The sequence below is a fragment of the Corylus avellana genome, chromosome ca1, assembly GCF_901000735.1.
Source record: "Corylus avellana chromosome ca1, CavTom2PMs-1.0".
NCBI classification, from domain to species: domain Eukaryota; kingdom Viridiplantae; phylum Streptophyta; class Magnoliopsida; order Fagales; family Betulaceae; genus Corylus; species Corylus avellana.
In genome coordinates, this window is record NC_081541.1 from 15,947,552 (window position 1) to 15,972,623 (window position 25,072).

The 25,072-nt window shown below is 36.8% G+C and overlaps 2 protein-coding genes across 3 annotated transcripts in view; both read left to right on the forward strand.

The window, feature by feature from the left end:
- Nucleotides 1-16,421, forward strand: part of LOC132178146 (BAG-associated GRAM protein 1) — a 37,333-nt gene extending 20,912 nt beyond the window's left edge. For both annotated transcript variants that reach the window (XM_059590603.1, XM_059590609.1), the window contains 8 exons: nucleotides 1,246-1,352; nucleotides 2,361-2,504; nucleotides 2,590-2,694; nucleotides 7,928-8,074; nucleotides 8,300-8,353; nucleotides 10,543-10,606; nucleotides 15,807-15,868; nucleotides 16,031-16,421. In XM_059590603.1, coding sequence (XP_059446586.1) covers nucleotides 1,246-1,352; nucleotides 2,361-2,504; nucleotides 2,590-2,694; nucleotides 7,928-8,074; nucleotides 8,300-8,353; nucleotides 10,543-10,606; nucleotides 15,807-15,868; nucleotides 16,031-16,150 — 803 coding nt within the window. In that variant the 3' untranslated portion in view covers nucleotides 16,151-16,421. The remainder of the gene's footprint in view (nucleotides 1-1,245; nucleotides 1,353-2,360; nucleotides 2,505-2,589; nucleotides 2,695-7,927; nucleotides 8,075-8,299; nucleotides 8,354-10,542; nucleotides 10,607-15,806; nucleotides 15,869-16,030) is intronic.
- A 5,538-nt stretch (nucleotides 16,422-21,959) lies between these two features.
- LOC132182805 (protein NRT1/ PTR FAMILY 3.1-like) lies at nucleotides 21,960-24,975 on the forward strand. Its single transcript, XM_059596155.1, has 4 exons — nucleotides 21,960-22,121; nucleotides 22,307-22,524; nucleotides 22,928-23,487; nucleotides 23,996-24,975. The coding sequence occupies exons 1-4, from the start codon at nucleotides 22,001-22,003 to the stop codon at nucleotides 24,894-24,896; spliced, it is 1,800 nt and encodes a 599-aa protein (XP_059452138.1). The 5' UTR covers nucleotides 21,960-22,000; the 3' UTR covers nucleotides 24,897-24,975.
- The last annotated feature ends 97 nt before the right edge of the window (nucleotides 24,976-25,072 follow it).

A 25,072-nucleotide genomic window follows, 5' to 3' on the forward strand; every position in this document is an offset into this window, starting at 1 on the left:
CGGGGTAGTCAAAAGCGGATAATATTGTGTCATTGGGGTGGGGCGCTACAAATGGTATCAGAGTCGTTGCCCAATCTGAGATGGGGGAAGTTTGCACAAGCCCATAAAAGTCGTCAGCGAGGATGTTGGATCCTAAGAGGGTGTGATTGTGGCGTCCCACATCGTCTGGGGATGAAAATGTGCTTATATGTATACTCGCACCCTTCTTGATAATAACGCATTTTAAAGTCGTGATGGCTATGAACCTATTAGAATTTCCAAGTTAAACATGCTTATGCGAGAGTAATACCAGGATGGGTAACCTCCTACGAAGTTTGGTTCGGGGGAGCCAAAAGCGGACAATATTGTATCATTGGGGTGGGGCGCTACACCTGGCTCACTAGATCTGATCTTACTATCTAGACATTCATTTGCTATGAGCACAGAGTTAAGGATTTGCCTATCTCTAACAAAAGCATTATGGGGCTTCAAATGATCTTCTCCACAACCTTTCTTAGCCTGTTGGCAAGGACTTTGGCAATAATCTTGTAAACTCCACTCACAAGACTAATTGGACAAAAGTCCTTAAGATCAATGGCCCTAGATTTGTTTGGAATGAGAGCAATCAAAGTGGCATTATGACTTTTTTCAAACTTACTACTATCATGAAATAGATATTATGGGTCCTTGAAGTTTTTGTGTGTGTGCGCGTGTGTGTATATATATATATATATATATATATATATTATAAACTTCAAAATTCAATGGTGATTTTCACTGCCACATCAGGTAAGAAGAAGTACATGTAGCATTTCTCTATTATTATTATGAAGAAAACAATTTAACTTATATGTTCTTTTGTTTGGGTTTTTTGTCGGTTGGGGGGGGGGTTGGATTTGGACAGAGTTTTCATTTATAAAATTTACATGTGTCCCTTAGCATGTGAGAAACATATGTTTTTTAAATAGCATGTGAAAAGTTTATGCTTTTATGATAAAATAGCTCCCCACTCTTTTTAATGCTAATAAAAAAGTATGTGTTTCTTACATGCTTAAAGGAGACATGACAATTTAATAGATTGGGTTGGAGGAAAACTCTGTCCCATGGAGAGGTGAGAGATGCTCAATTCAAGACTTGTACTTTCATTCTGCACCTAAATTGATTTTGTTAGGAAACACCCAACGTTGAAGGGTTTCTATTCTTCTTGCGATCAGTTGATTTGTCAAGATGTGTTTATATGGCCTTTATTTGCTTTGCCATTTTCAGGTAGAGTCAGATATAAATTTGCATCGTTTTGGAACAGGAATCACGCATTACGAGCTTTGCAGCGTGCAACAAAGAACTTGCATGCAATGTTGGAAGCTGAGAAAAAGGTTCATCTCTTGTGCTCAACAATTCTTTTTTTTTTAAAAAAAATCTTTTGTTAAAAAAATTTGCATATATAGCTTAGTCATGCTTATCAACTGCAAAATAGATGGAGCCTGATTTGGAACTTTGAAGAAGAGACTGAATATTAATTAGGGTTAATTACCTTTTTAGTACCTAGGTTTTTACGTTTTTATTTTTTTCCACCTAAGTTCCAATTCGTATCATAGATGGTACTTGGCTTATGGTTAAATACCAGTTTAGTATTTTAGTCACCATTTCGTCAGCCAAACTAATAGACTGCAATGGGGGTGGTTTAGGCCACTCCATCCAGTCGGTCTGGGGGTGGTTTGACGACCTCCATGGCCTCTAGGGGTTGGCTCGGCCACCACCCCCAAGGCCTTTGAGGGTAGTTTCAGTCACCTGCTTTTTTGCCATTGGGGGTGGCCGAACCACCCCCAAGGGCCTTAGGAGTGGTTAGGCCACCCCCAGACGGGCCACAGGGGGTGGTTGAAACCACTCTCAGGGCTGTTCGTTAGTTTAGCTGACATAAAGGTGATAGAGGTACTAAATTGGTATTTATTTATAAGTCAGGTACCATTGGTGATACAAATTGAAACCTTGGTGAGAAAAAATAAAAACGTGAAAACCTAGGTACTAAAAAGGTAATTAACCCTATTAATTATTTAGTAATGTTAAGACTAATTATATGTTTTGTTGCATTCGCTACCAATACTGCAGTTCAAATTTATTTATTTTAGGTGAATTTCCTTTGCTTTTATTCTTGATTTTTCTGGGGCTACATTTCTTTTTGTTTATTGACAAAAAATTAATTGATTATTCGGAAAACATATGCTGCTAGTATTACAGTTCTATTTTTTTTTTTTTTTTAATTGCCTATGCTTTTATTTTTTATTTTCCTGGGGCTGGCTTTCGTTTTGTTTGCTCCAAATTTTCCAATCTATGAACTTTCTACTGCTTGAATTTACATGTGATCTGTTGTTACTGGTATTCAGGAGAGGGCAGAGTCAGCTCTGCGTGCTCATAGCAGCTCTGTTAAAGGAAGTAAAACTGAGCCTAAGATTCCTGAAGATAGTGTGCCAAAAACTGGGAAGCTTCCAGCTTTTATCAAGGAAGACGTTCTAGTTGGCATAAACAATGTATGCATTGTTCTTTTCTTTTACATCTTAGATTTAGTTTTTCATCTTCATATTATAAGCATGCTATAATTTATCTTCTGTGCAGGATGTTTTCGCTTGCACTGCTGAGCAGTTCTTTAATATATTGTTGAATGATGGTTCAAATTTCACAAATGAGTATCGATCAGCACGGAAAGATACTAATCTTGTTGTAAGTAATAAGCTAGCTTAAGGTCATCATCCTTTTTCATTTTTCCAGAAGTACATATATTGGCTAATTACATTTGCTATTCACATAACTATGCATTTATGCTTGTAAAAATCTTAAGAATCAATCTGTTGCTTTAGAGGACACTCAGTTCTTATTACATTGCTACCTTTCTGCCATTTAGACAGGTAAGGTGCAGCAATGAAGTTTCCTTTTGTCATCATGTGCTTGAATCTTTAGGAAACACTGAATTAAGTTTGTCAAATATTTATTCATTTAATTTCCCATCCAGAAATATTTCAGAGAAGTTAACTTATCTGAATTATGAGTTTATGTGAGTGCTAAGGCCTGCAATGTGCAACTTTCATCTGCATGATTTACCTGGGCATGATCCCTCGGGGTAATTAAACATGCTTTGTCATGGGGTGTGGCTCAGGGCATTAACAATGATTGAAGAGGTCAACTTGTGTGGCTAGAGTTTTTAGCTTTTACCTGATATACTTGGACATGAACCTCTAGGGAATGAAGTTGGCCTTGCCTTTAGGTAAGAGTCAACACATAAACTGTGCTTTTAGAGGTGAAAGTGTGAGGCAAACCAAATCTATTGTGACAAAAATTTTGATGCTTTATTTTATTTCTTGCTTTTAATATGAAATAAAGAAACAAATGAACTTATTCTATACAGTAAAACAGGATATAAATATCAGTTGTGTGCACCTGTTATCTGTGTAACATACTTGGGCAGAACCTCTTCGGAATTGTATGGAATGTTAAGTCTAAATGGTTTTAGAGTTGATACCTTATTGGCTATTGCAATGTAAATCAGTTGTTCTCTGATTTTTCTTCTACAAATTTTATGATATATATATATACATGTTGTCATTTGTATGAACTGTTTTGACACAAAAAGGTGGAGGCACGTTACTCTCTTCTTGTTTCGAAACTTACCACATATCTTATTATATAAAGTTAGAGAAATATCACAATGACCAAATACCCCCGAACCCTAATGACTCACAAATTCTAATAGCTCTTCTAACACTCCCCCTCAAGCTTGAGTATATATATCATACAAATCTAGCTTGGAAGAAACAAGCAAAAGAAAAACACCTAGAAAAACATATTCTAACACTTCACCTCAAGCTGGAAAGCACACAATACAAAGACTGAATAAAATAACAAGAAAATTCACTAAAAACTTCAATATCAGTCGAAAACTCGCCCGAAACTACAACGAGTGGTTGGATCTCGCTGAAAAACACCAAGGCCTATAGGATCTTGCTGGAAAACAACAAGGCTGGTAGAATTTCACCGGAAAACAACTAACAGGTTGGATATCACCGTAAAACACCAAGGCTGGTTGGATATCACCGCAAAACACCAAGGCCGGTTGGATATCACCGCAAAACACCAAGGCCAGTCGGATCTCGATAACAAACAACGATCACATTTCCCGTGATCAACCAACAACAACGAAAACTTGAACGGGAACTTCTTCCCCTAAGCAACAGACCCGATGGAAGCTTCATGAAGCCCAAACCAACATGAACCAGGCTAACACACCACTAAAGAGGTCATGAAACCCATTGAACCAGTCAAAAACCAACTGAACCAGCTGTAAAAGAGACTGAACCTGTATCCAAACCATCTGAACTGGAAAGAAAACTACTGAACCGGTTCTAAAACAACTTGAACCGGACAGAAAACCAATGAATCCGTCTGAAACCACATTGAACCCGTCTAAAAACACACTAAACGGGTAAGAAAACCAATGAACCAGACCTGGAAGCCACTGAACCCGAATAAAAACACACTGAACCGCTATGAAACAGCAAACCCAGTTATACTTATCCAGGATAGGGAAGATCCAAATACAACTCCAGCTATCCTTATCCAATGATAGGAATAGCAAACACCAGCAGCCAAACGAAGATCGTCTTGACCTCCAACCAACTCGCCGGAAACCTGCCTCGACAACTAGAACTCATCAGAAAATTGCCAGAGACCACCAAAACTTGCCGGAAACACCTCAAAACACCACATAAGTCATTGGATAAATAAAATTAAAAAAAAAAAAAAAAACCATTAAATGCCTCAAATGCGCCGGGAACTTGCCGGAAAACACCACAACAGAGGCCGGGAACCACGAAAACCACCATTAATGGCCAAACATCACCAGCAAGCACCACAGAACCTTCGACTAACACGAGAACTACTTAGAAGAACACCACCCAAGCACCGAAATCATCACAAAACACCAAAAACAAATATCTTCACTTTTTTTTTGGGAGATTTTTTTTTTTTTTTTTTTTTTTTTTTTCTCTCTAGGTCTCCAAGAACAACTCTAAAGCTTAATCAAGGCACTGCTTGTGTGGGCACTATGCCCACATGAGCCTTGCTGCCATCAGAAGGAGACTCACCAACAGCAAGCGTGAGGTAACCAAAAGGAAAAGAGAAGAAAACTATTACAAACAAAGGGACCAAAATCAATCTAAACCCTAAGGCTCTGATACCATGTTGTAGTTTGTATGAACCATTTCGACACAAAAAGGTGGAGGCATGTTACTTTCTTGTTTCGTAGCTACCACACATCTTATTATGTCGAGTTAGAGAAATATCACAATGATCAAAATACCCCCAAACGCTAATGACTCAGAAACCCTAATAGCTCTTTTAACAATACACACGCGCACGCACAATATGCTGCCTTTTTTCCATCTCTACATCTGTTTCCAAATTTTTCCGTGTTAGGTGAGTAAACAAGTACGGATATTTTCTTTTACCTTAGGTGCATGTCTTATGTGAGACACAAAAGCTTTTCTTTATACTATAAAGCGCAATTGATTTTTGGGGGCATGTTGATGCATTCTGTCTAGGTGCGAACAAAGTTATTGTAAGCATAGGACAAGATAATCAACTGAGTTATTTAACAAAGTTATTGCTTTACGTTTCTTTTCGTACATCGCATGGGGTGGGGTTATGGAAACACATTTGTAGGGGTTGGAGGTCGTTTCAGTTCCATTTCAGATTGGATCCTGGCTCGGGGGGGAAAGTCAAATTTTGGGAGGACTTGTGGTGTGGCGAGATGCCTCTCAAGGATGCTTTTCCAGGCTTTTTTAATATTGCTAGCAATAAGGATGCTTCCATTGCGGATATTCGGGAGTGCATAAATGGGATGGTTCACTGGAATGTTACTTTTACTTGCAGAATTCATGATTGGGAGGAGATGGTTTTAGCCTCTTCCTTCTCTTTCTTGTATTCGTTATCGATTCTTGGGGTTGGGGAGGACCGGATGTGGTGGATCCCTTCGAGAAAAGGGAAGTTTGAGGTTCGCTCTTTTTATAGGAAGCTTGCCTCCAAAGAATCCAACCACTTCCCTTGGAAAAGTATTTGGCGCACCAAGGCTCCTTCGAGAGTGGCGTTTTTTGTGTGGTCGGCCGCCCTTGGGAAGTCACTCACCCTAGATAATGTTCGGAAAAGAGGTATTGTAGTGATTAATCGTTGCTATATGTGTGAATCGGATGGGGAGTCTATGGATCATCTCTTTCTTCATTGTGGGGTTGCGCGCAAGTTGTGGGATGTTATTTTCTCCCACTTCAATTTGTGTTGGGTTATGCCTAGAAGTGTTAAGGAGATGTTTGCTAGTTGGCGGTCGGGCGGTAGAACCTGTAGCGCCGTGGTTTGGAAGATGGTTCCCCTGTGTCTTTTATGGTGCCTTTGGAAGGAAATGAATGTGAGATGCTTCGAGGATTTGTCGAGGAACCTTGAGGACCTTGTTCATTTCTTTTTGTACACGCTTTTCACATGGACTGCAGGCTGGCTTGCTCCTTTAGTGATTAATTTTCTTGATTTTCTCTTTATGTTCTCTTCTTCTTTCTCCCTCACTTAGCCGCTCTCTTGTATACTCCCTGTGTACTTAGGCTGCGCCCCTCTGCGCTCTTTAATGCATTATTACTTATCAAAAAAAAGATAATTAACTGAATTTGACAGACTTACTGTTAAACACTTGAGGTTGAGCATGTAAATTCTTTTATGCTATTCGACTCTATGAAAATCCATAATTTTTCCTGACTCTTTGGTAATCATGCAGTTTTCTCATTGCCCACACCGATGTTCTCTTTAGAAGGTCTTCATTTCTTATTTTAGCCTTTCTTATATTGCACTTATCAGTCTTAATTCTCTCTTCTTTTACAGTAATTCAATGAAACTTAATTGCCTAATATTCTTCTCCAAAGGTGTAGGCAGCCATATATTTGTCTTAAAAAGCTGACTTGCTTGGTGACACTATTTTTCATTATTCTGCACCATACTGCTAGAGTTGCTGATGTAGATTTATTTTGCACCATACGCTATTCTTCATGTTGGTTTTGTCACAACTAGAATGCTTTGTGCATCTTAACCTAAAAGACTAAGACTTTAGTCCCTTGAATGGATGCCAGGTGGCCCATTTTCTTTTATAGTTCCATGCAATTGATAATAGTTAATGTTATTGCTTGTTGTAACGACCCAGGGAAACTGCTAGCCACACTTGAGTTATTACCCCCAAAAGACTAGTCAATTTGGAGCTTCCCTAGAATCACTTATAAAGCATAGTTTCAACTAGTAAGCAATGTAGGACTTAGCATCACGAGTGTCTTTCAATAAACTGCCCTCTCTATGTGGGCAACTCTTCTTCCTAATATGGGACCAGGGTGTTACAAACATTCCTCCCTTAAACCCCTGACGTCCTCATTAGGGTCACGTCATGCAATGCTAACAATACCACATGACATGACAACTTGGCTTTGATACTATTTGTAACAAACTAGGAAAACCACTAACCACATCTGCGCTATTACCCCAAATTGGCTAGTCCTTTTGGAGTGATAGTGTAGATGTGGCTAGCACTTTTCCTTGGGCTATTACACTTGTCTCCGATATTCATATATGCATATTAGTGAATGAGGAGAAATTCCATGCTCTCTTTACATCTATGGCCTGGATTGCAAGCTCCGTTGCATTTTTGAGCTGAAGGGTTGACAAGGAGCTTTGGTGGCCAGAGGCATGGAGGCCTCAGGAAACCATGTTGCTCTGACAATATTTCCCCATCCTCTAGGATACTAAAGGTTAAGCTAGTCTAAGTAATTTTTAAGTCTTGATGTGGAATTTTTCGACCCTAGGAGAATTATATCTTCAATTGTTTGTTTGGTGGCTGTATCAACTTGAGATTTCATGCTTCTTCTTATGCCTTCTCCAGATAGGACAGTGGCATGCTGCAAACGAATATGATGGTCAAGTCAGAGAGATAACATTCAGATCCCTTTGTAACAGTCCAATGTGCCCTCCAGACACAGCCATGACAGAGTACCAGCATGCTGTTCTATCGCCAGACAAGAAAATGCTGGTATGAATGCATATATCTTCCTTGTATTGTGGCGTCAATTATGTGTAAGTGTGTGAGCTGTGTTTGCTTATCAAAAAAGGATATGTGACTTCCTCGCTCTTTTATGAAGCACATATCTTTCGTTGCTTGTAAAGGTGCTGGCGTCTTTCTTTTCTTTTTTCACATCTTCTTGGGCTTCTTATTTTTATTTAATAAATCAATATAATGAGTTTTCGATTCTTTTAGGTGTTTGAGACGGTGCAACAGGCACATGATGTTCCATTTGGGTCCTACTTTGAGGTATTCAATATTTTGCATATCTTGTTTTATACTGTAACATTTGCATATGATTGGGTTGTGTGCTGTATGTCTCAATCTGATATATATATATAGGAGGAACAGTTCCCAACTCAACCTGATAAACAATTGATGGAGAACAATATTTTTGAAGCCAAGGCATGCTAAATCTAGAAGCTAGTTGTCAGCATCTGATAAGTAGTTATTTTGATAAACCATTAGATCCTTCCCTGTTCATTACAGTTGCTTTGGATTTGTGGTATTCATGTGCTTAAATACGTTCTTGTTTCCATAGTTGAAAATTACTGCATTTCTACGACAGTCTAATTTTAATCGTTTAGTCAATAATCTTACTAGTTTCTTGTTGGAATCTCCTCATAAGGCATGCTAAAACTAGAAGCTGGTTGTCAGCATCTGATAATTAGTTATTTGATAAACCATTAGATCCTTCCCTGTTCATTATTATTGCTTTGGATTTGTGTTATTGATGTGCTTGAATACGTTCTTTATTGCCATAATTGAAAATTTCTGCATTTCTACGACAGTCTAGTTTTAATCGTTTAGTCAATAACCTTACTAGTTTCTCATTGGAATCTCATGGGAGTGTTGCTGCAGCTTGTGAAGTTTTCTAACTCACAAGATTTATTGGGCTTTTCATGAAGAGTTTATCCATGAAGTCTGTCTGAGCCCATGAGTATTGACCATACTCAAAATTTTCCAGTGGTCGTAGTAGTGCTCAGACTAACTTTTTATCTCCTTTGTTACGTGAATCTTGGTTTTTGAGAATAGTTGTGAATTATTTGTTGTTTGTCTTTGCTACCCCTTACGTCACGCTACATCATTAGGCGTCCATTTTCTGTTAAATTTGATACTCAAATTGGTCTTGGCTGTTCTAACTTCTAACCTTGGCATAACACTCTTGCTACTGTTGAATATATGGAGAGATATGTTCTTTTTTCTTTTGAGGATGAATATTTGTAACTGCAGTTGTAATTTTTTTACCCATTTTCTTCCAATCAACTGGTCTGATTGCCTTGAACTTTAGCGCTTTGCTTCATGCCTCTCCCACTGCCTTATAAGAGTTCAAGTCAAATTCTCTGTACTGTGTGAGAGATCACAATTTTTCTGAGATGTTGTCATTATTCAGTTGTTGATTTTTCTTTTCTTTTCTTTTCTTTTCTTTTTCCTTTCAATTTTTTATATAATTTTTTACCGCCTTGTGCTTTTGAAATAAATGATTTTTTGTTCTTTAGTTGGCTATCCTCTTTTCAGTTTCCACATGCTAATTTGTATTGAATTTGCTGGGTGGCATCTACGCAAATCTTTTTCAGATTATTGTTTCCCCATATTGTCATATCTCGGTATTTGCTGTAAAAGTTTATTGGAATTGCTGACCGGAAGTCATGGCAACTGCAACTGATATCTGTCCTCCCAGTCTGTTGCTCTGCCAGGCTGCTGAGGGAGCTCTTTGATAACGGTCAAATTGACAAATAGTTTGCATTTATTCCATTTTAAATGGTTCATCCGATATCATCTTTAGTTAAAAATTAAGCCAATTTAGGGTATTATCATATAATGGGAAGTAGAGTACTCGAGAATTTTACATTTCATTTGTTTATGTCGACTGCATATTTGAACATGATTTCATTTCTTTATAAAATATACGAGAGGGAATAGTTAATTCTGCAAAATAAGTCTTTTTTTTCCCATGAGGTACTACTATAAATTCATACTTGCACCAAATTCATGCTGATTATTCATTTGCTGCTACTCTGGTTGGTGGCCTAGCATTCTTTGCTTGTGAAATTAGGGTAGAGGGATGGAGAATGGGAATATCGACTATGGAAGGGCATGTTTGAGTGTGCTGTAGCAATGGAAAATATTTGTTTCAACAGCAGGTTCAGTTGTGTAGGTTGAAATTAATATGTCGGCCATTTATAACTTGTTCCTGACAAACTCGAAATTTGACACAGAGCTAGATAGGAGACTTGGTATCCATTGATTGTTTAGATTTGTTCTGTGGTAATTATTCCACAGTAGACGGTATAAGAATTTTTAAGAACAAGTGAATATCATTTATTTGTTTGCTTAATAGAGATATGACTTGCAAAAGAAACAATTGATTGATTTATGTGTTCTATCATGATTTGTCTACTTTATAGGTGACATGAAGTTGTTGATGTTGCATACAGGTCCACTGTAGATGGCGTTTAGAGACAAATGCTGAAAACTCAATTACCATAGACATAAAAGTGGGTAAGTATTGGCTTGTACCCCATTTTGTTCTTTCACTGCCATTTATCTGCATGCACTTCATGCTTGTAATTATATTGCTGCTAAAATTTTGTATCATGGGATCAGTGTTATCATAATTGATTGCTACCCTACTCAACTGCGACCCGGGATCCAAAATCCAGTACCAAAACTTGGTATACTTTCAATTCAGTAATATGGAAAGATAATATTAAAATCTTGCATAGCTTTCAAAATTCTTGGGCTTTACTGGCTCATTTACAAATATTTTAACTGAAGCTACCTTATCACATTCTAATTTCTTATTGGACAATCTTTTATCATATGCAAGCCTGACCTACATAGTTCCCCATTTTGATGTATGTGGACGTGGACTTGCTGATAAAAATAAGAGATGTACCACGCACTCATTCCCATTTCATGTAGCAGACCATGATCTATATTCTGGGTCGCATATTTGTAAGTGCAGATGAAGTGGGAATATTTAGAATTTATCATGGTTCAAAGTAGTTCCACTTCAATTATTGACTAGTGAGAATATCACTTAGCCTCTACTGGGCATGGAGTGCAACTTTATATGTTGTACAATTGTTAGACTGAGGTGGAAATTGCTTGGTCCATGCAAGTAGGACTTCTAGGGACATGAATTTTCTATTCAAGATTTTCACTCCTCTCCTCATTTTTTCTTGGCTTTCTTTTTTGGGGTATGCATAGCATCATTATTTGTTTCGAAATAGAACATCTGGATCCTACATTACCTTGCTGAGCTTGAAATTTAACATGTCAAGGTGAGATCTCCTTGGGAGTCACTGCAGATACCATCTAGGCAACCACTTGGTTGTAAACTTTGCTGCTTTGTTTTTCTTTTGGTTCTCATGTAGTCTCATGTTCTTTTAGCAACCATATATATTTTTTAGGTTATATCGTAATTTATATTGTTTGAGTTGGTTCCATAGGTAATTCTTGCAGTTACTACTCTCGCGGTGCGGGCCTGGTAGTGCTGTTTTTTTTTTTGTTGATAAATTATCTAAATATCATTGGAAGTGTGAGGCGTTTCCACGTACACATGGAGTATACAAGACAAGCCACCTAGGAATTAGTGGCGAAAAGAACAAGAAATTCAAGATAACTAATCACTAAAGGAAAAACATAAGCAGCTGTTTAGAGATACAAAGTGTTGAAGAAAGAAGATTTCAACTCCTCCAACGGCCTCTCGCGGTCCTTAAAATATCTATCATTTCTTTCCTTCTAAAAACACCACAAAAGGCACAAAGGCACTATCTTCCATATAGCAGCACTCTGTGTGTTGCCGATAATCCACCAAGAAGTAAATAAATCGACTACCCATCTAGGCATAACCCAAAACAACCTGAACCTATTAAAGAATTCATTCTAGGTGGCATAAGCAACCTCATAATGAAGAAGAAGGTGGTCCAATGACTTTTCATTCTTTTTGCACATAACACACCAATCAACCACAATGACATGCTGGTTCCGGAGATTGTCTAAGGTAAGGATCTTCCCTAGTGTCACTGACCACACAAAAAAAGCCACCATCAATGGAGCCTTAGTCCTCCAAACACTTTTCCAAGGTAACCATAAATCATCATGACAATCCATGATACTGTAAAAGGTTTTGACATTGAACAACCATTTTTTGGAAGGGATCCACTACAACCTGTCTTACCCTTACCTTCTCAATCTAAGTAAATACAACAACATGTAGAATGAGGCAAAGGCTTCCATCTCCTGAACTGGCATTTACTTGCTCCATAAACCTAATACTCTTCCATAAACCTACTCCATAAGCCCTAACAGGTTCTCTAGAACACCACTCTCCCCATGAACTTTCATATTTAGAGTCCACCATCACTCTCCACCAAGCGTCTCTCTCTAGCCCATACCTCCACAACCATTTACCCAAGAGAGCCTGATTGAACCTCAAAAGGTTCCTAATTCCCAATCCTCCCTTAGAGATCAACATACACACCTTTGACCAACTCCCCAAGTGATATTTGATCTCTTTGCTTCTCCCACCCCATAATATATCATGTTGGAGCTTCTCAATATGAATAGCAATACTCAAAGAGAGAGGAAAGAGGGACATAAAATACATTGGTAAATTGGATAGGGTGCTCTTGATAAGGGTAATCCTCCCACTCTTAGACAAATACAATCATTTCCAACTAGCCAGCCAGCGTTCTATCTTCTTGATAACACTGTCCAAATTTGTTTGGCTTTAAAGGAAAACCGAGATACTTCATCAGCAAGGACGACACCCCACAACCCAAAATCTGAGCCAACCCCACCACATTATCAACATTTTCCATTGGAACCAATTTTGACTAGCTAAGTTTGTCTTCAAGCTCGAAACAACTTCAAATAATAAGAACAAGCTCCATATAATGCAAAGTTGATTTTGATAAGCCCCACAAAATATCAAAGTTTCACCAGCAAACAAAAAATGAGAGATATCAACCCATGTCCCCACAAAGAAACCAGCCAACAAACCTCCACTCACAGCAGCTGAAATCATCCTACCTAACACCTCTATCACTAGGACAAGCAACAAAGAAGACAGAGGATTCCCTTGCCTCAAGCCTCAAGAGCTGTTAAAGAAGCCTGTAGAAGAGCCATTTACCAAAACCGAAAACCGCACTGAGAAAATACGATGAGCTCTCCAAGAGCACTACTTCCTCCCAAACCCACATCTTCTCCCATACATGAAACTCCCAATTAACATGATCATAAGTTGTTTCTAAGTCCATTTTACAAATAACCCGCAGATCACCAAATCTCAATCTACTATCAAGGCATTCATTAGCAATAAGAATAGGATCTAAAATTTGCCTACCTCAGATGAATGCATTTTGTGACTTAGAAATGATCGTTTCCAAGGGCAACTTTAGCAATTTAACACCACACCACACCACCTAAAAAATAATAAAGAGAGAATAAAATCAAAAACTAAATCAATGTTTTGCTTTCAGTGAAACATAGACCAAACAAAGTCAATGCTTTGTTTTGAACGTCTTTTCTATTTTCATATAGCTTTTATTTGAAGTGCTACGTACTTTGTGTTTTGTTTTTATCTTAAAGAAACATTTCCTAAAAAAAATTTAAAAAAAAAAAAAAAGAAAAAAAAAAAGGGAGGGCAGGTGATGTGGTCCCTTGAACTTCTAGGATACCTTTGATACACTGGAATGATTATTACTTGTGAATAAGAATGAGTACACAGAAATGGAATTCCATTCATATTAATTCAATTGGTGACAACATATGAATGGCCAAATTTCCTACTTGGAACTGAATCAAATTTCAACCAAATTTCATAACATACCCTTATAAAAATAACACATGAATAGCATCCTTTTCGGCTTGGTCAAGACCACCCGATTTGGTGTTTCACGGCCATTAAATCAGAGCTCATTGTCGGCACTGCCTGACCTCTCCCACTGTCAGTCACCACCCAACCCAGCTCACCACCGGCTAGCCCCCAGCCCAGCCCACCGCCTGCAACCATATCATGTAGTCCTCTACCGTATCCGGCCTGTGTCCGCTCCAACCCACTGCCCCACCAGCCCACCACCAGGGTGGCAAGCAATGAGCCGGACCAATCGGTGGTTGCTGGTGGTTTGGGCCAAGCGCTGGTCTGCAGTGGGCTAAGGCGGATGGTTGCCCGCGGTGGTGGAGGAAGACGTCATAGGGCCGCTGGGGATTGCGGCAGAAGGTGGCTGAAGACAGTGGAGAACCGCTGGATATGGTTTCCAGCCTACCGCTAGGGCTGACTGTGGCAACCGGTGGGCTGGATCGGTGAGGTCAAGTGGTGGCTGGTTGTGAGCACGATCGCTCCCAGAGTTTCATTTGGGGTGGTCGGCCACCCATAGGGGAGGTCAAAATGAAAATGATGAAATAGTTTTGAAGGATATATATATTTTTTTTGATAAGTAAAAAAGATGTATTAAAAAATAGTTTTGAAGGATATTATTTTTAGAGCTATTTCTCTCCCGGGGGAATACCTATTCCCACATTTTTTAAGAAGAATAGCTATTGCTCATTTTAGAGGAATATCTATTCTTAAGTAATGTGGGCACAACCAAATACCGGTATAGCTATTCCATTCTTAGGTCCATTTTTGCGTACCAAACCTGGCCATAGTGTCTTCTTCTAATTTGTTCTCCCTCAATTTTGACATATGAAGGAAAACATAGCATAAGAATAAATGTAGTTTTACTAATCATTAGTAAAATTAACTTGGTTTAAGATCCAATCTATTATTAGATTTTTTTAAAAAAAGGAAAAACTCAAAGCGTTTTTGTGGGTTGCGCCCCTCTGCGCTTTTTATATCATTATTACTTATAAAAAAAAAAATGCGTTTTTGTGCTTTAGGTGCACTTAATCCAAGAGCTTCACTTTAGGGGTAAGAAGTTCTTTCTTTTCTTTTCTCCTCCCCCCACAACCCAAAAAAAAAGTGCATTCTGCGCCTTTTTCTGTAGGCCTCTTTTTTAATAACACTGAGCCTTAATATGATGTCCTTGGTGATTGGACCTTGTATGCTAAGAGAAAGCAGCTTTAAGCAATATCTCTGTTTAATTTTACTTGATTGTCACTTATGTAGAGAAAATGGTTGTATTTTTTTTTTTTTTTTTTCTAGGCAGACTTCTCTCAACTGGCTTTGCATTGGAGCAATCTGTTTTAATAACACTGGACAAATTGCTAAGTTCTGTATTTGGGAGATTACCTCCTTTTTAGTGTCGGTCTGTATGTCCATTCAAATGTGCCAAAGATCTGTCCTGTATCTCTTGGTTTGCAAGCTAGTTCACTCTCTGTCCTTGATTTTTCTCAAAAGTTGAGCACATATATTTTTATTGATAACTAACACATGCTGCATCATCATCATCAGATTTTTAGGCATCTCTGCTGTTTTTTTTTTTTTTTTTTCCTTCCTTTTGTTTTGTCAACCAGCTCACTCAATGCACAGTCTATTAACCTATCGAATATTTTTCTTCGTAGGTCTTCTTTGTAAGATGTACGTATAGATCAATATATAGTTCCACGTATGGGTTTTACCTGAATTTGTCAATCTATTAGTGCTCTGCAGCAAGATTTCTTCTTTCTAGTCTAATATGGCATAGTTTAACATTAAGTTCTTTCCCCTATCCAGGAAGTTAGTTTTTAACTGACTTGGTGATAACTTTTACAGGTGCACATTTTAAGAAATGGTGTTTGATGCAATCCAAAATTAGGTCAGGGGCTATCGATGAGGTTAGTATATATCTGATTGAAATGTGCCCGCATGATTTGTCCTCATTGTTCATAATTGTGCAATAGCAGCAATACTGTCCTTGAAGAAGTGAATGGATTTTGACTCTAGCTTCACCTGATGACAAGTTAACTTACCTAAACTTTTACATTCACTTAATGTAGTGCAAGAAAGAGGTGGAATTGATGTTGAAGATGGCCCGTTCATATATAAAGTCATATACTTCTTCTGGGGAGACTGACAAGGCCCCTTCCTCTCCCCCTGTAGCTCAAGACAGCAACTAATATTTTCAGCGACCTCCGATTGGGTTTTGCCTATATATTTGTCCAATGTTTTTGTAGGGCTTTCTTGGCTATAAATCTCAATTGTAACTGTGGGGCCACCGAGGTTCCTTGTGATGGCAATAGGTGTTTATCTTCTGTATTTTTAAATTAATCTCACCCTGGCTACGTAAGAGAGAACTGGCAGTGTGTGTATTTGTTTTGTCCTTCTTCGTGTAATGACAGATCTCAGTTTTCTGAAACATAATGGTAAATTTCTGTGTTGGGGCTGTAATTTGTGTTTTAAATAAATCGTTTGGTCTTGAATTTGTTAGTAAATTGCTGAGCAACAATTGCTGAAATAGCCAGGTAGTTTGAGATGAGGACAGAGCCTGACCCATCCGTCGTATCCTGCCTTGGATTAGAATTTGCTAACTGAACTCAATCCATTGAGTTGGTCAAATTGGTTTTACTTATTTTTGTACATAGATATCATTGCCAGTCATTTCTCTTACCTAAAAATCCATTTTTCACTGGTGAAGTTGATGTCTAGTGCTGCTGATGACTTCCTCAACTCAACTCTTCTGCAATTCACAGGGAGCAGACTAAGCAGATTTTTAGCTGGAAAAGGCATTTGTAGTGACGTGCCAAATCAAATGGTTAGTAACTTTTTTCCCATTGGAGTGTCTTCAATTACGAGCTTATATATGAAAATTTGAACAGCCGGGGCCTCAATCCTCCACTGCAAATGCTCATCCCAAACATTTAACATGCGTTTGGGATTTACCTGAATGAAAAAGTTCAAAATCTGTTTGGGATGTATGGATTTTAGAATAGGGAAATCGCATTTATAATTTTATAATAAAATAAAAATACGTGAAAGAAGAGCATAAGCCGGGAGAGAGAATGCTACACAAAGTTTTGTAGGATCCACGAGGACGAAAAGATTGATTTAACCCTTCAAAGCAATTTATGTGAAGGACTGTATTTAGGGTTCGTTTGGCAAACCTTTTTCCCTTAGATACTGTGGCAAATGAAACATGAACATGTGAAAGAAAAAACTAGGGTTTCGAATGGCAATGACAAACTTGAGTTGCATATCAACTCTAACTTAAACTCTCTAATAACAATACAAGTTAAACCCTAGATGAATACTAAAGTCCTATCATAAGTGTTCTTCTCTTTACACTTGACACTAGATTTCTATCATGAGTGTTTTTTTATTGACACTTGATGTTTATCTTCCTTGTCTTCATCTTCAACGATATCTCTACTTGATTTGGTCTAACAACTCATCCTATGCATTTCTTTTTTCCAATTATCATCACCCCAAAGCCATATCCACCACAAACCATGGATTCCTCTTAAATTTGCTTACTAATTTGTCATTTTCATACCATGACAATTATAGAAGTTTTACATTTTGGTGATGATCAAATCAAATGCATGCGTTTTCTATGAATAAGGATCCACGGCAATTAGTTGTCTGAAGTACTAATAATTTGGCTTGATTATGTGAAAGAGTTCATATGGAACACTTGTTCAAATACGTTATCGGACAATCCAACATTTATTTGGACGAATCAATTCCATATAAACTCTCTCACATATAAATATTGTATATGTTTGATTTGTTTTCTATGAATAAAATGACACTTTTGCCCCCTCAAATTTCCACTAACTTGAAATTGAGAGGATCTAGTTCCGTATTTTGATTGTTAAGCACTAAGAAGGCATGCATGGACATGGTTCTTGTATAATTACCTTGACAAGTTTGTTTAGGGGCTCGAAAATCATGCTTACCTTTTCAAATTGACGGTTGTAATTGTTTGACAAGTTCATGTGCCGATGGTGCGTTGATTTATCCAAATGGCATAACTTACAATTCATAATAGCTATACCGAGTGCGGATAGTTGTTTTCGACACATCTTCTTCTCGCACTTTGAGCTGGTAATAACCAGACATAAAAGTCGACTTTGAGAAGTAGATCTTGTAGGAGCAATTTTTTCAAAACCCTTTGAATACTATTTTCCAATATCATGGATTTTTGTAGCAAGTTAACCATGTCAACATCCTCTTTTTGCTGGACATCCCAGAATGTCTTGTGTTCAAGAGACTTGTTTTTTGCAAAGTCATATTTCATTATGATTAACGGATCATAATGGCAAAACAATAATTACCTCTAGATAATGAGGTTCCATTGTAGTTAAACCCTTAAGAACTTCAATCTCTTGCTCCGGCAAAACAGGCTTGTTATATTTTGTCAGCATGTCTACTGATACACCCTAATTAATATAAATATGAGTTAGTATGAAAGGTATAGAAAGACATAATACATTACAATCATAATTTATACAAACTTACATTTTGAGGGCTTGGTGGTGGTACTACCATGCCGTAATATTGTAATCGGTAGGCTAGCGGCTTCAATTCTGATGATAAATAGAAGATTGTCAAACTATGAGTGTTTTGAAAAAAAATAATCTTTATGTTTGGAAATTAGTGAGTGCTATACTCACTCTTCTTCAACATTGTCCTTGTAAGGCCCCACATTCTCCGAAGCATAAACAATAACCGTCAATAACAAACGACCTTATTAAAAACATTTGTGCATTGCTAACGATTGTCTAGTTATACTCAATTAAATTTTACATGTGATTTCTTCTATCATATCTTCTGACTTGCATCTCAATACAAACATCTTGACGCTTCCCTCATATATTTGACAATAATAATAATATAATAATAATTATAAGCATTGTGCTTTGAACTTATTTTACCAATCTCTTTCCCTAAAGGCATGAACTTTAGCTTTTTTTGGTCACTCTTTCTCTATGATTTTTTTTTTTTTTTTTAAAGGTTGCTTTTGCACCTTCTGCCATTCATATCACTTTTTTAAATCAATTTTGGCCCATATTTATGAATTTTGGTAGATATAATTTTTGAGATATACATATCGTGCAAAAAATTACTTAATTTCAATTTTAAATTGTATTTATTATGTTTTTAGAATGACCCCTACAATAACGAATATCTAGCTACGCCAAGGAATATTAATTACTATATAAAAATGTACCACAGTGAAGCTTTTTTAGTATTTCGATCCTTGTTTTAAGTGAATTAAACAAACAAGTTTCCAGCATTTTCCCTTTTATATGATATAGCACGAGCACACACAAGCACAACAAGGGGATAGAAACTGTAATATTAGAAGTGATATGTTAGGATCCGTTTGTTTCAGAGTAAAATGATTTTTAAAAATATTATATATATATATATATATATATATATATATATATATATATTTTGTGTTTAGTATGATGGGAAATAATAGTCAAAATGAAAACATCTTCGTTTTCAAATCGCCAAACCTTCGCCAGTGGTTGCCGGGAGTCACCGGCCATTTTCCACCATTACTCATTTTCGGTATGATACAAACACTGAAAAATATTTTTAAAAAAATAATAATAAATAACTTCAAAACAAATTGAGCTTTACACAGAAAATAATTTTTTTTTTTCAATCATTGCCATTCTAGTGAACAACTGATCATTATCACGTAGGAAAAATCACAAGATTCATTGATAGAAGGAATTTGAGTGCAAATTATCACATCAATTGAAACATGAACATGTGAAAGAAAAAGACTAGAAGGTTTTGAATATCACGGACCTTGATAATTATAGGGAAGAAGTTGGCATTTTTCAGCTTTTTTGGTCTCTGCTTTTCTTTATTTTTGTATCGTAGCTGCCTAACAAGTCAAATTTTGTTTGCATTCTGATTTAGTTTACGTAAGACGGGACGTCATCCTATGCATTTCTTTTTCTTTTTACCAACAATCATCATCAACCCTAAAAGCCATATCTACCAAAAAAGCATGGATTTCCTATTAAATTTGCTTATTAATTTGTCATTTACGTACCATGACAATTATAAAAGTTATACCTTTGGTGATCATCGAATCGAATGCATGTTTTTTTTTTTTTGGTGGGTAAGGATCCACCGTAATTAATTTGTCTGAAATACTAATATTTGAATTAAATTATGTAAAAGAGTTTATATAAAACCTTTTTTTTTTTTGAGTAGGTGGTCGGAACTCTGAGAAATTAATTGTAAAAATAATGAAAGTTCATAAACGTTAAGTGAAGTTTCCCATGATATTTAATTATAGTTGTTTGAGATTTTCACTTGTGTTGTACTGTTATGAACGTGAGAAACTAAAAGTATATAAATCTACTTATATATATATATATATATATATATATATAGATAAATCTATTCACACACTTGTGATTTTTCTCAAACATTCATGATGGTTTTGCTCAAAAATTATCATTTGACCCTCCATTGTAAGCTATCATTGCTCACCCATCTAATTATCACTGAACAGGACGAGTGACAAGATTAAAAAGGCAGAGTCGAACAACAATTAATTAAAAATATTAAAAAAAAAAAAAAACAAACGAAATAAATAAGAAATTCAATAAAATTTAATTATCATTTAAAACATATAAATGTAACTTATAATTTATTTTTTTATAATAATCAGACAAACACTACAAAAATAAAAAAAAAAAAGGATTTTTTATTGACATAGATTTTCTGACGTGTCAGGTGGTCTGACACGTCAGTAAATCCTCTTGACGGGGCAATTTTGACGTATTTCAGGCGTGAAGATTGTGGTAATAATCAATTCTTGATAATGGATACTCGTTCTTGATCATTACACTCGATCCAAATTTCGTGTCGAGAAATGATAAACACTTAATCCAAATCACTGTTAATAATCCAAAGTTGTGGTTATTTTCTAACAATGACCTCTTTGAATTAATCTCGTACTACATCACCTTTTGTCATATATCCTAATCACCAAACTAAAAAAGAAATTGACCCCAATGACTTTATATGAATTTCACTTATTTTTTTAGGACAATTACATAATCTCTTGTGTAAGTTGTAACTTGCATGGAGTAATTTGTATAATCGATCCTGAAAGAGATCGAAACCTACACCTCATTGAAGGTAGCTAGCTAGGGATGACAATTATCCTCACATTGCTTAGTACTCACTGATAGAATTGAGATTTTTCCGTTATTTCTCCTTCATTTCAATCAAAATAGTCTATGAAAAATTTATCTTTTTTTTTTAAATTTTTTTTTTATTGGCTTAAACTTTTGTAATAACGGGTGATTTAAGTCGAGGGGTCATGGCCCTTATATATAGGTGGGTCGGTTCCTGTGCTTTTAATGACAGTTTTTTAATAATGAAAGAAAAGAAAAAGAAAACCAAGGCATTTCAGTTATTAGGGTAATGTTGAGTTAAAAATTGAAAAGGCCTTTAAGATTCATGTGTCTTAGAACCATACACTTAATTGTTCATGACACATGATATTAATATTGAAAATAGAGGATGTATGGATGACAATGAGAGACTTTTAAAGAAATTGGAAGGGCAATATCAAATTAACCCCCTATTGCTTCTCAAGCACTGAAAGATCAGGAGGATTACCAATTAACCCGAAAGGCCAAAAGTGAAATTGTGGGTGAGATTGACAGCAATGCTTTTGTCTTGTTACTCTTGCAATATTTATATGAAGATTCCTGTTTGATATTTTTGTGTATAATGCATATGAAGCTGATGATGAAGAGTATGCCCACTTGGGAAAATGATATGAATGAATACAAAGCTCAATTGATGGACCAAATGGTACGACACAAGTGATAAGACACCACCATATCACAGGCCAAGGGTGCCAATGTTTGGGTCCCACGCACCACTCTTCTAATTTTTTTGTCCAAAATCCTGATCCACAATTATATATGTAGTCCTCTTGGAACTTCCCTTTGGCTGTAAATTAGAGGAACCAACCACAAATGGAGTTGGAGAGAGCAAACAACAACAACATGGCTAAAGATGAGAAGCAGGAGAATATGGAGGATTTTCAAAGGAAGAAGAAGAAGCTTGGAGGGTTCAGAACAATGCCATTCATCCTTGGTATATATATATATATATATATATATATATATATGTGTGTGTGTGTGTGTTTGCTTTTCAATTTTTTTTTCACTTTTGGAGTTGAATAAATCTCAACACCTTTGTGCTTAAGAAAAGAACAAAAAAAAAACAAAAAACATGCAGTCATGGAGTTGCCCAATAATAATTAGTCTTTTGTTTGACAGGAAATGAAATATGCGACAGATTTGCGACAACTGGGTTCCATGCAAACATGATAACGTACCTGACACAAGAGCTTAACATGCCGCTGGTGGCGGCCTCCAACACCCTCACCAACTTCAGTGGGACTGCCAGTTTCACGCCATTGATTGGTGCTTTGATTGCTGACTCCTTTGCAGGCCGCTTTTGGACCATCATGGCTGGTTCTATTATCTATGAACTGGTATATATATGTCACAAAAATTCACTTATTTTTATGTTTCGATACTTTTGCAATTATTTTTTTAAGGTTTAAAAAATACTTAATGTCAGATTTTCATGTTTAAAAATTTTATAATATCAACCTTCCGTTAGGATTTTTTATTAAATTTTAATAAAGGAGGCCAAAATACCCTTATTTAAAAAATTTATTAATTATTTAATTAAGAGATATTTTACAAGAGTGTAAGAGATATTTCACCCATTTACCATTTGATTTAACTATAAATCATATATGGGAATTCGACATTATAACTTCTTAAACTTAAAGGGTATGATTGCAAAAGTGTCGAAACGGAACAAGATAAGTGAAAAGAATCTAACATTATTTATATAACCAATAAGAGAATTTTATCTTCTTCTTGCAGGGATTGGTTTGCATCACCATATCAGCAGTATTGCCAAAGCTTCACCCTCCACCATGTGCAACTCAAGAGAACTGCAAGGAAGCTTCAGCAATGCAGCTTTGGGTCCTCTACATCTCTCTCCTCCTTACATCTATTGGCTCAGGTGGCATCAAGCCTTGTGTAGTTACCTTTGCTGCAGACCAATTTGACATGACCAAATCAAGTGTAGCTGGCCGAAGCTGGAATTTGTTTAATTGGTATTACTTTAGCATGGGAATGGCAACATTAACTGCCCTAACTGTAGTGGTTTACATCCAAGATAATGTGGGTTGGGGCTGGGGTCTTGGAGTCCCAACCATAGCCATGTCCTTGTCAATCTTAGCCTTTTTGTTTGGTTTCCCTCTTTACAATAGATTAAAACCAGGGGGTAGCCCCTTGGTTAGATTGACTCAGGTGGTTGTTGCAGCCCTGAAAAAGAAGAAACAAGTTGTACCAGAAGATGCAGGGCTCTTGTATGAAAATAGAGAACTCGATGCTGATATTTCTGTGCATGGAAGGCTTCTACACTCCAATCAATTCAAGTAAGCAATTTTAACAATGCCTTGGAAAAACTTCACTTTAAATTCTTGAATTACTGCGCGTTTTGAAAAAACTTTTCAAAATTCAAAAATTCTCAATTTACACCCATAAACTTTCAATTTCAATCAATTTACCCCCTTCGTTAGTTTTATCCGTTAACTTCTAACGAAAATGCCTAAAACGACCAAATTATCCTTCAATTTTTTATTTTTTTTTAAATTTAAAATTATGGGTAAATTTAAAATTTTATAAAAACGTTCATGGGTATAAATGTCATTTTCTCATTTTTAACGTTTAAAATCTGACGGAAGAGGTCAATTGAATCAAATTAAAAGTTTAGAGAGTTAAATTAAGAGTTTTTTTAATTTAGGGGGACATTCTCAAAACGCGCAATAGTTCAAGGGTCTATTGCCACGACCCAAACCCAACACGCAAACATCGACAAATTACCACCCCTAGTAGTATCATATAAATTGAATGGTTAAACTGCTTTCACTTAACTGCCTGCAGGTGGTTAGATAAAGCTGCAATAGTAACAGAAGGCGACACAACAGATTCAAAGACACCAAATCTATGGAGGCTTGCCACTGTCCATCGCGTGGAGGAGTTAAAATCCATTATCCGAATGCTTCCCATATGGGCTGCCGGAATTTTACTTGTTGCCTCATCTTCTCACCAGCATAGCTTCACCATCCAACAAGCTCGTAGCATGGATCGCCACTTGTCCAAATCCTTCCAAATCCCTCCGGCCACTTTATCCATCTTTGGCGTCCTAACCATGCTCAGTGGCCTTGTTCTATACGAACGTCTTTTCGTACCCTTTGCTCGCCGGTTCACTGGAAATCCGTCCGGCATCACATGCCTGCAAAGAATGGGTGTAGGCTTTGTGGTAAACATCGTTGCCACAATTGTTGCATCATTTGTTGAGATCAAGAGAAAAGCAGTTGCCGGCAATCACAACTTGTTGGATGATCCAAAAGCAATTATCCCAATAAGTGTTTTCTGGTTGGTGCCTCAGTTTTGCCTCCATGGGGTAGCCGAAGTTTTCATGTCTGTTGGGCACATGGAGTTTCTCTACGATCAATCACCTGAAAGCATGAGAAGCACGGCCGTGGCACTTTACTGGATAGCAATATCAATGGGGAATTATGCAGGCACGCTGATGGTGTCCCTTGTTCATAAGTATTCTGGCATGAAAAGCAACTGGCTGCCTGATAGGAATCTAAACAGGGGTAGGTTGGAGTACTATTATTTGCTTGTTAGTGGAGTCCAAGTCATTAATCTCTTCTATTATGTGGTGTGTGCTTGGTTTTACACATATAAGCCATTGGAAGAGGAAAGCCAGATATGCAACAATGATAAAATCCCATCTGTGATTGTGGATAAGAAAAGGGGTGAAGAGGCAAATTAAGACTGCTAAAAATGAGACAAGTTAGGATTGTTGATCAAATATTATTACTATATAAAAATGTCTCATTGTTATTTGTGTATTCTGATAGAGCAGAAAAAATCAGGAATAAATGAACCCACACGCCATTTATCTTCAAAAATGATTCCTAGTCATTAATCACTCGATCTTGTAATTCA

Bases quoted from the DNA above. Each gene is read 5' to 3' on its own strand.
- LOC132182805 (XM_059596155.1), top strand. From the start codon at position 22,001: ATGGAGTTGGAGAGAGCAAACAACAACAACATGGCTAAAGATGAGAAG. The intron at 22,525-22,927 runs GTATATATATGT...TTCTTCTTGCAG, and splicing joins GTTCTATTATCTATGAACTG to GGATTGGTTTGCATCACCAT. The intron at 23,488-23,995 runs GTAAGCAATTTT...AACTGCCTGCAG, and splicing joins CTACACTCCAATCAATTCAA to GTGGTTAGATAAAGCTGCAA.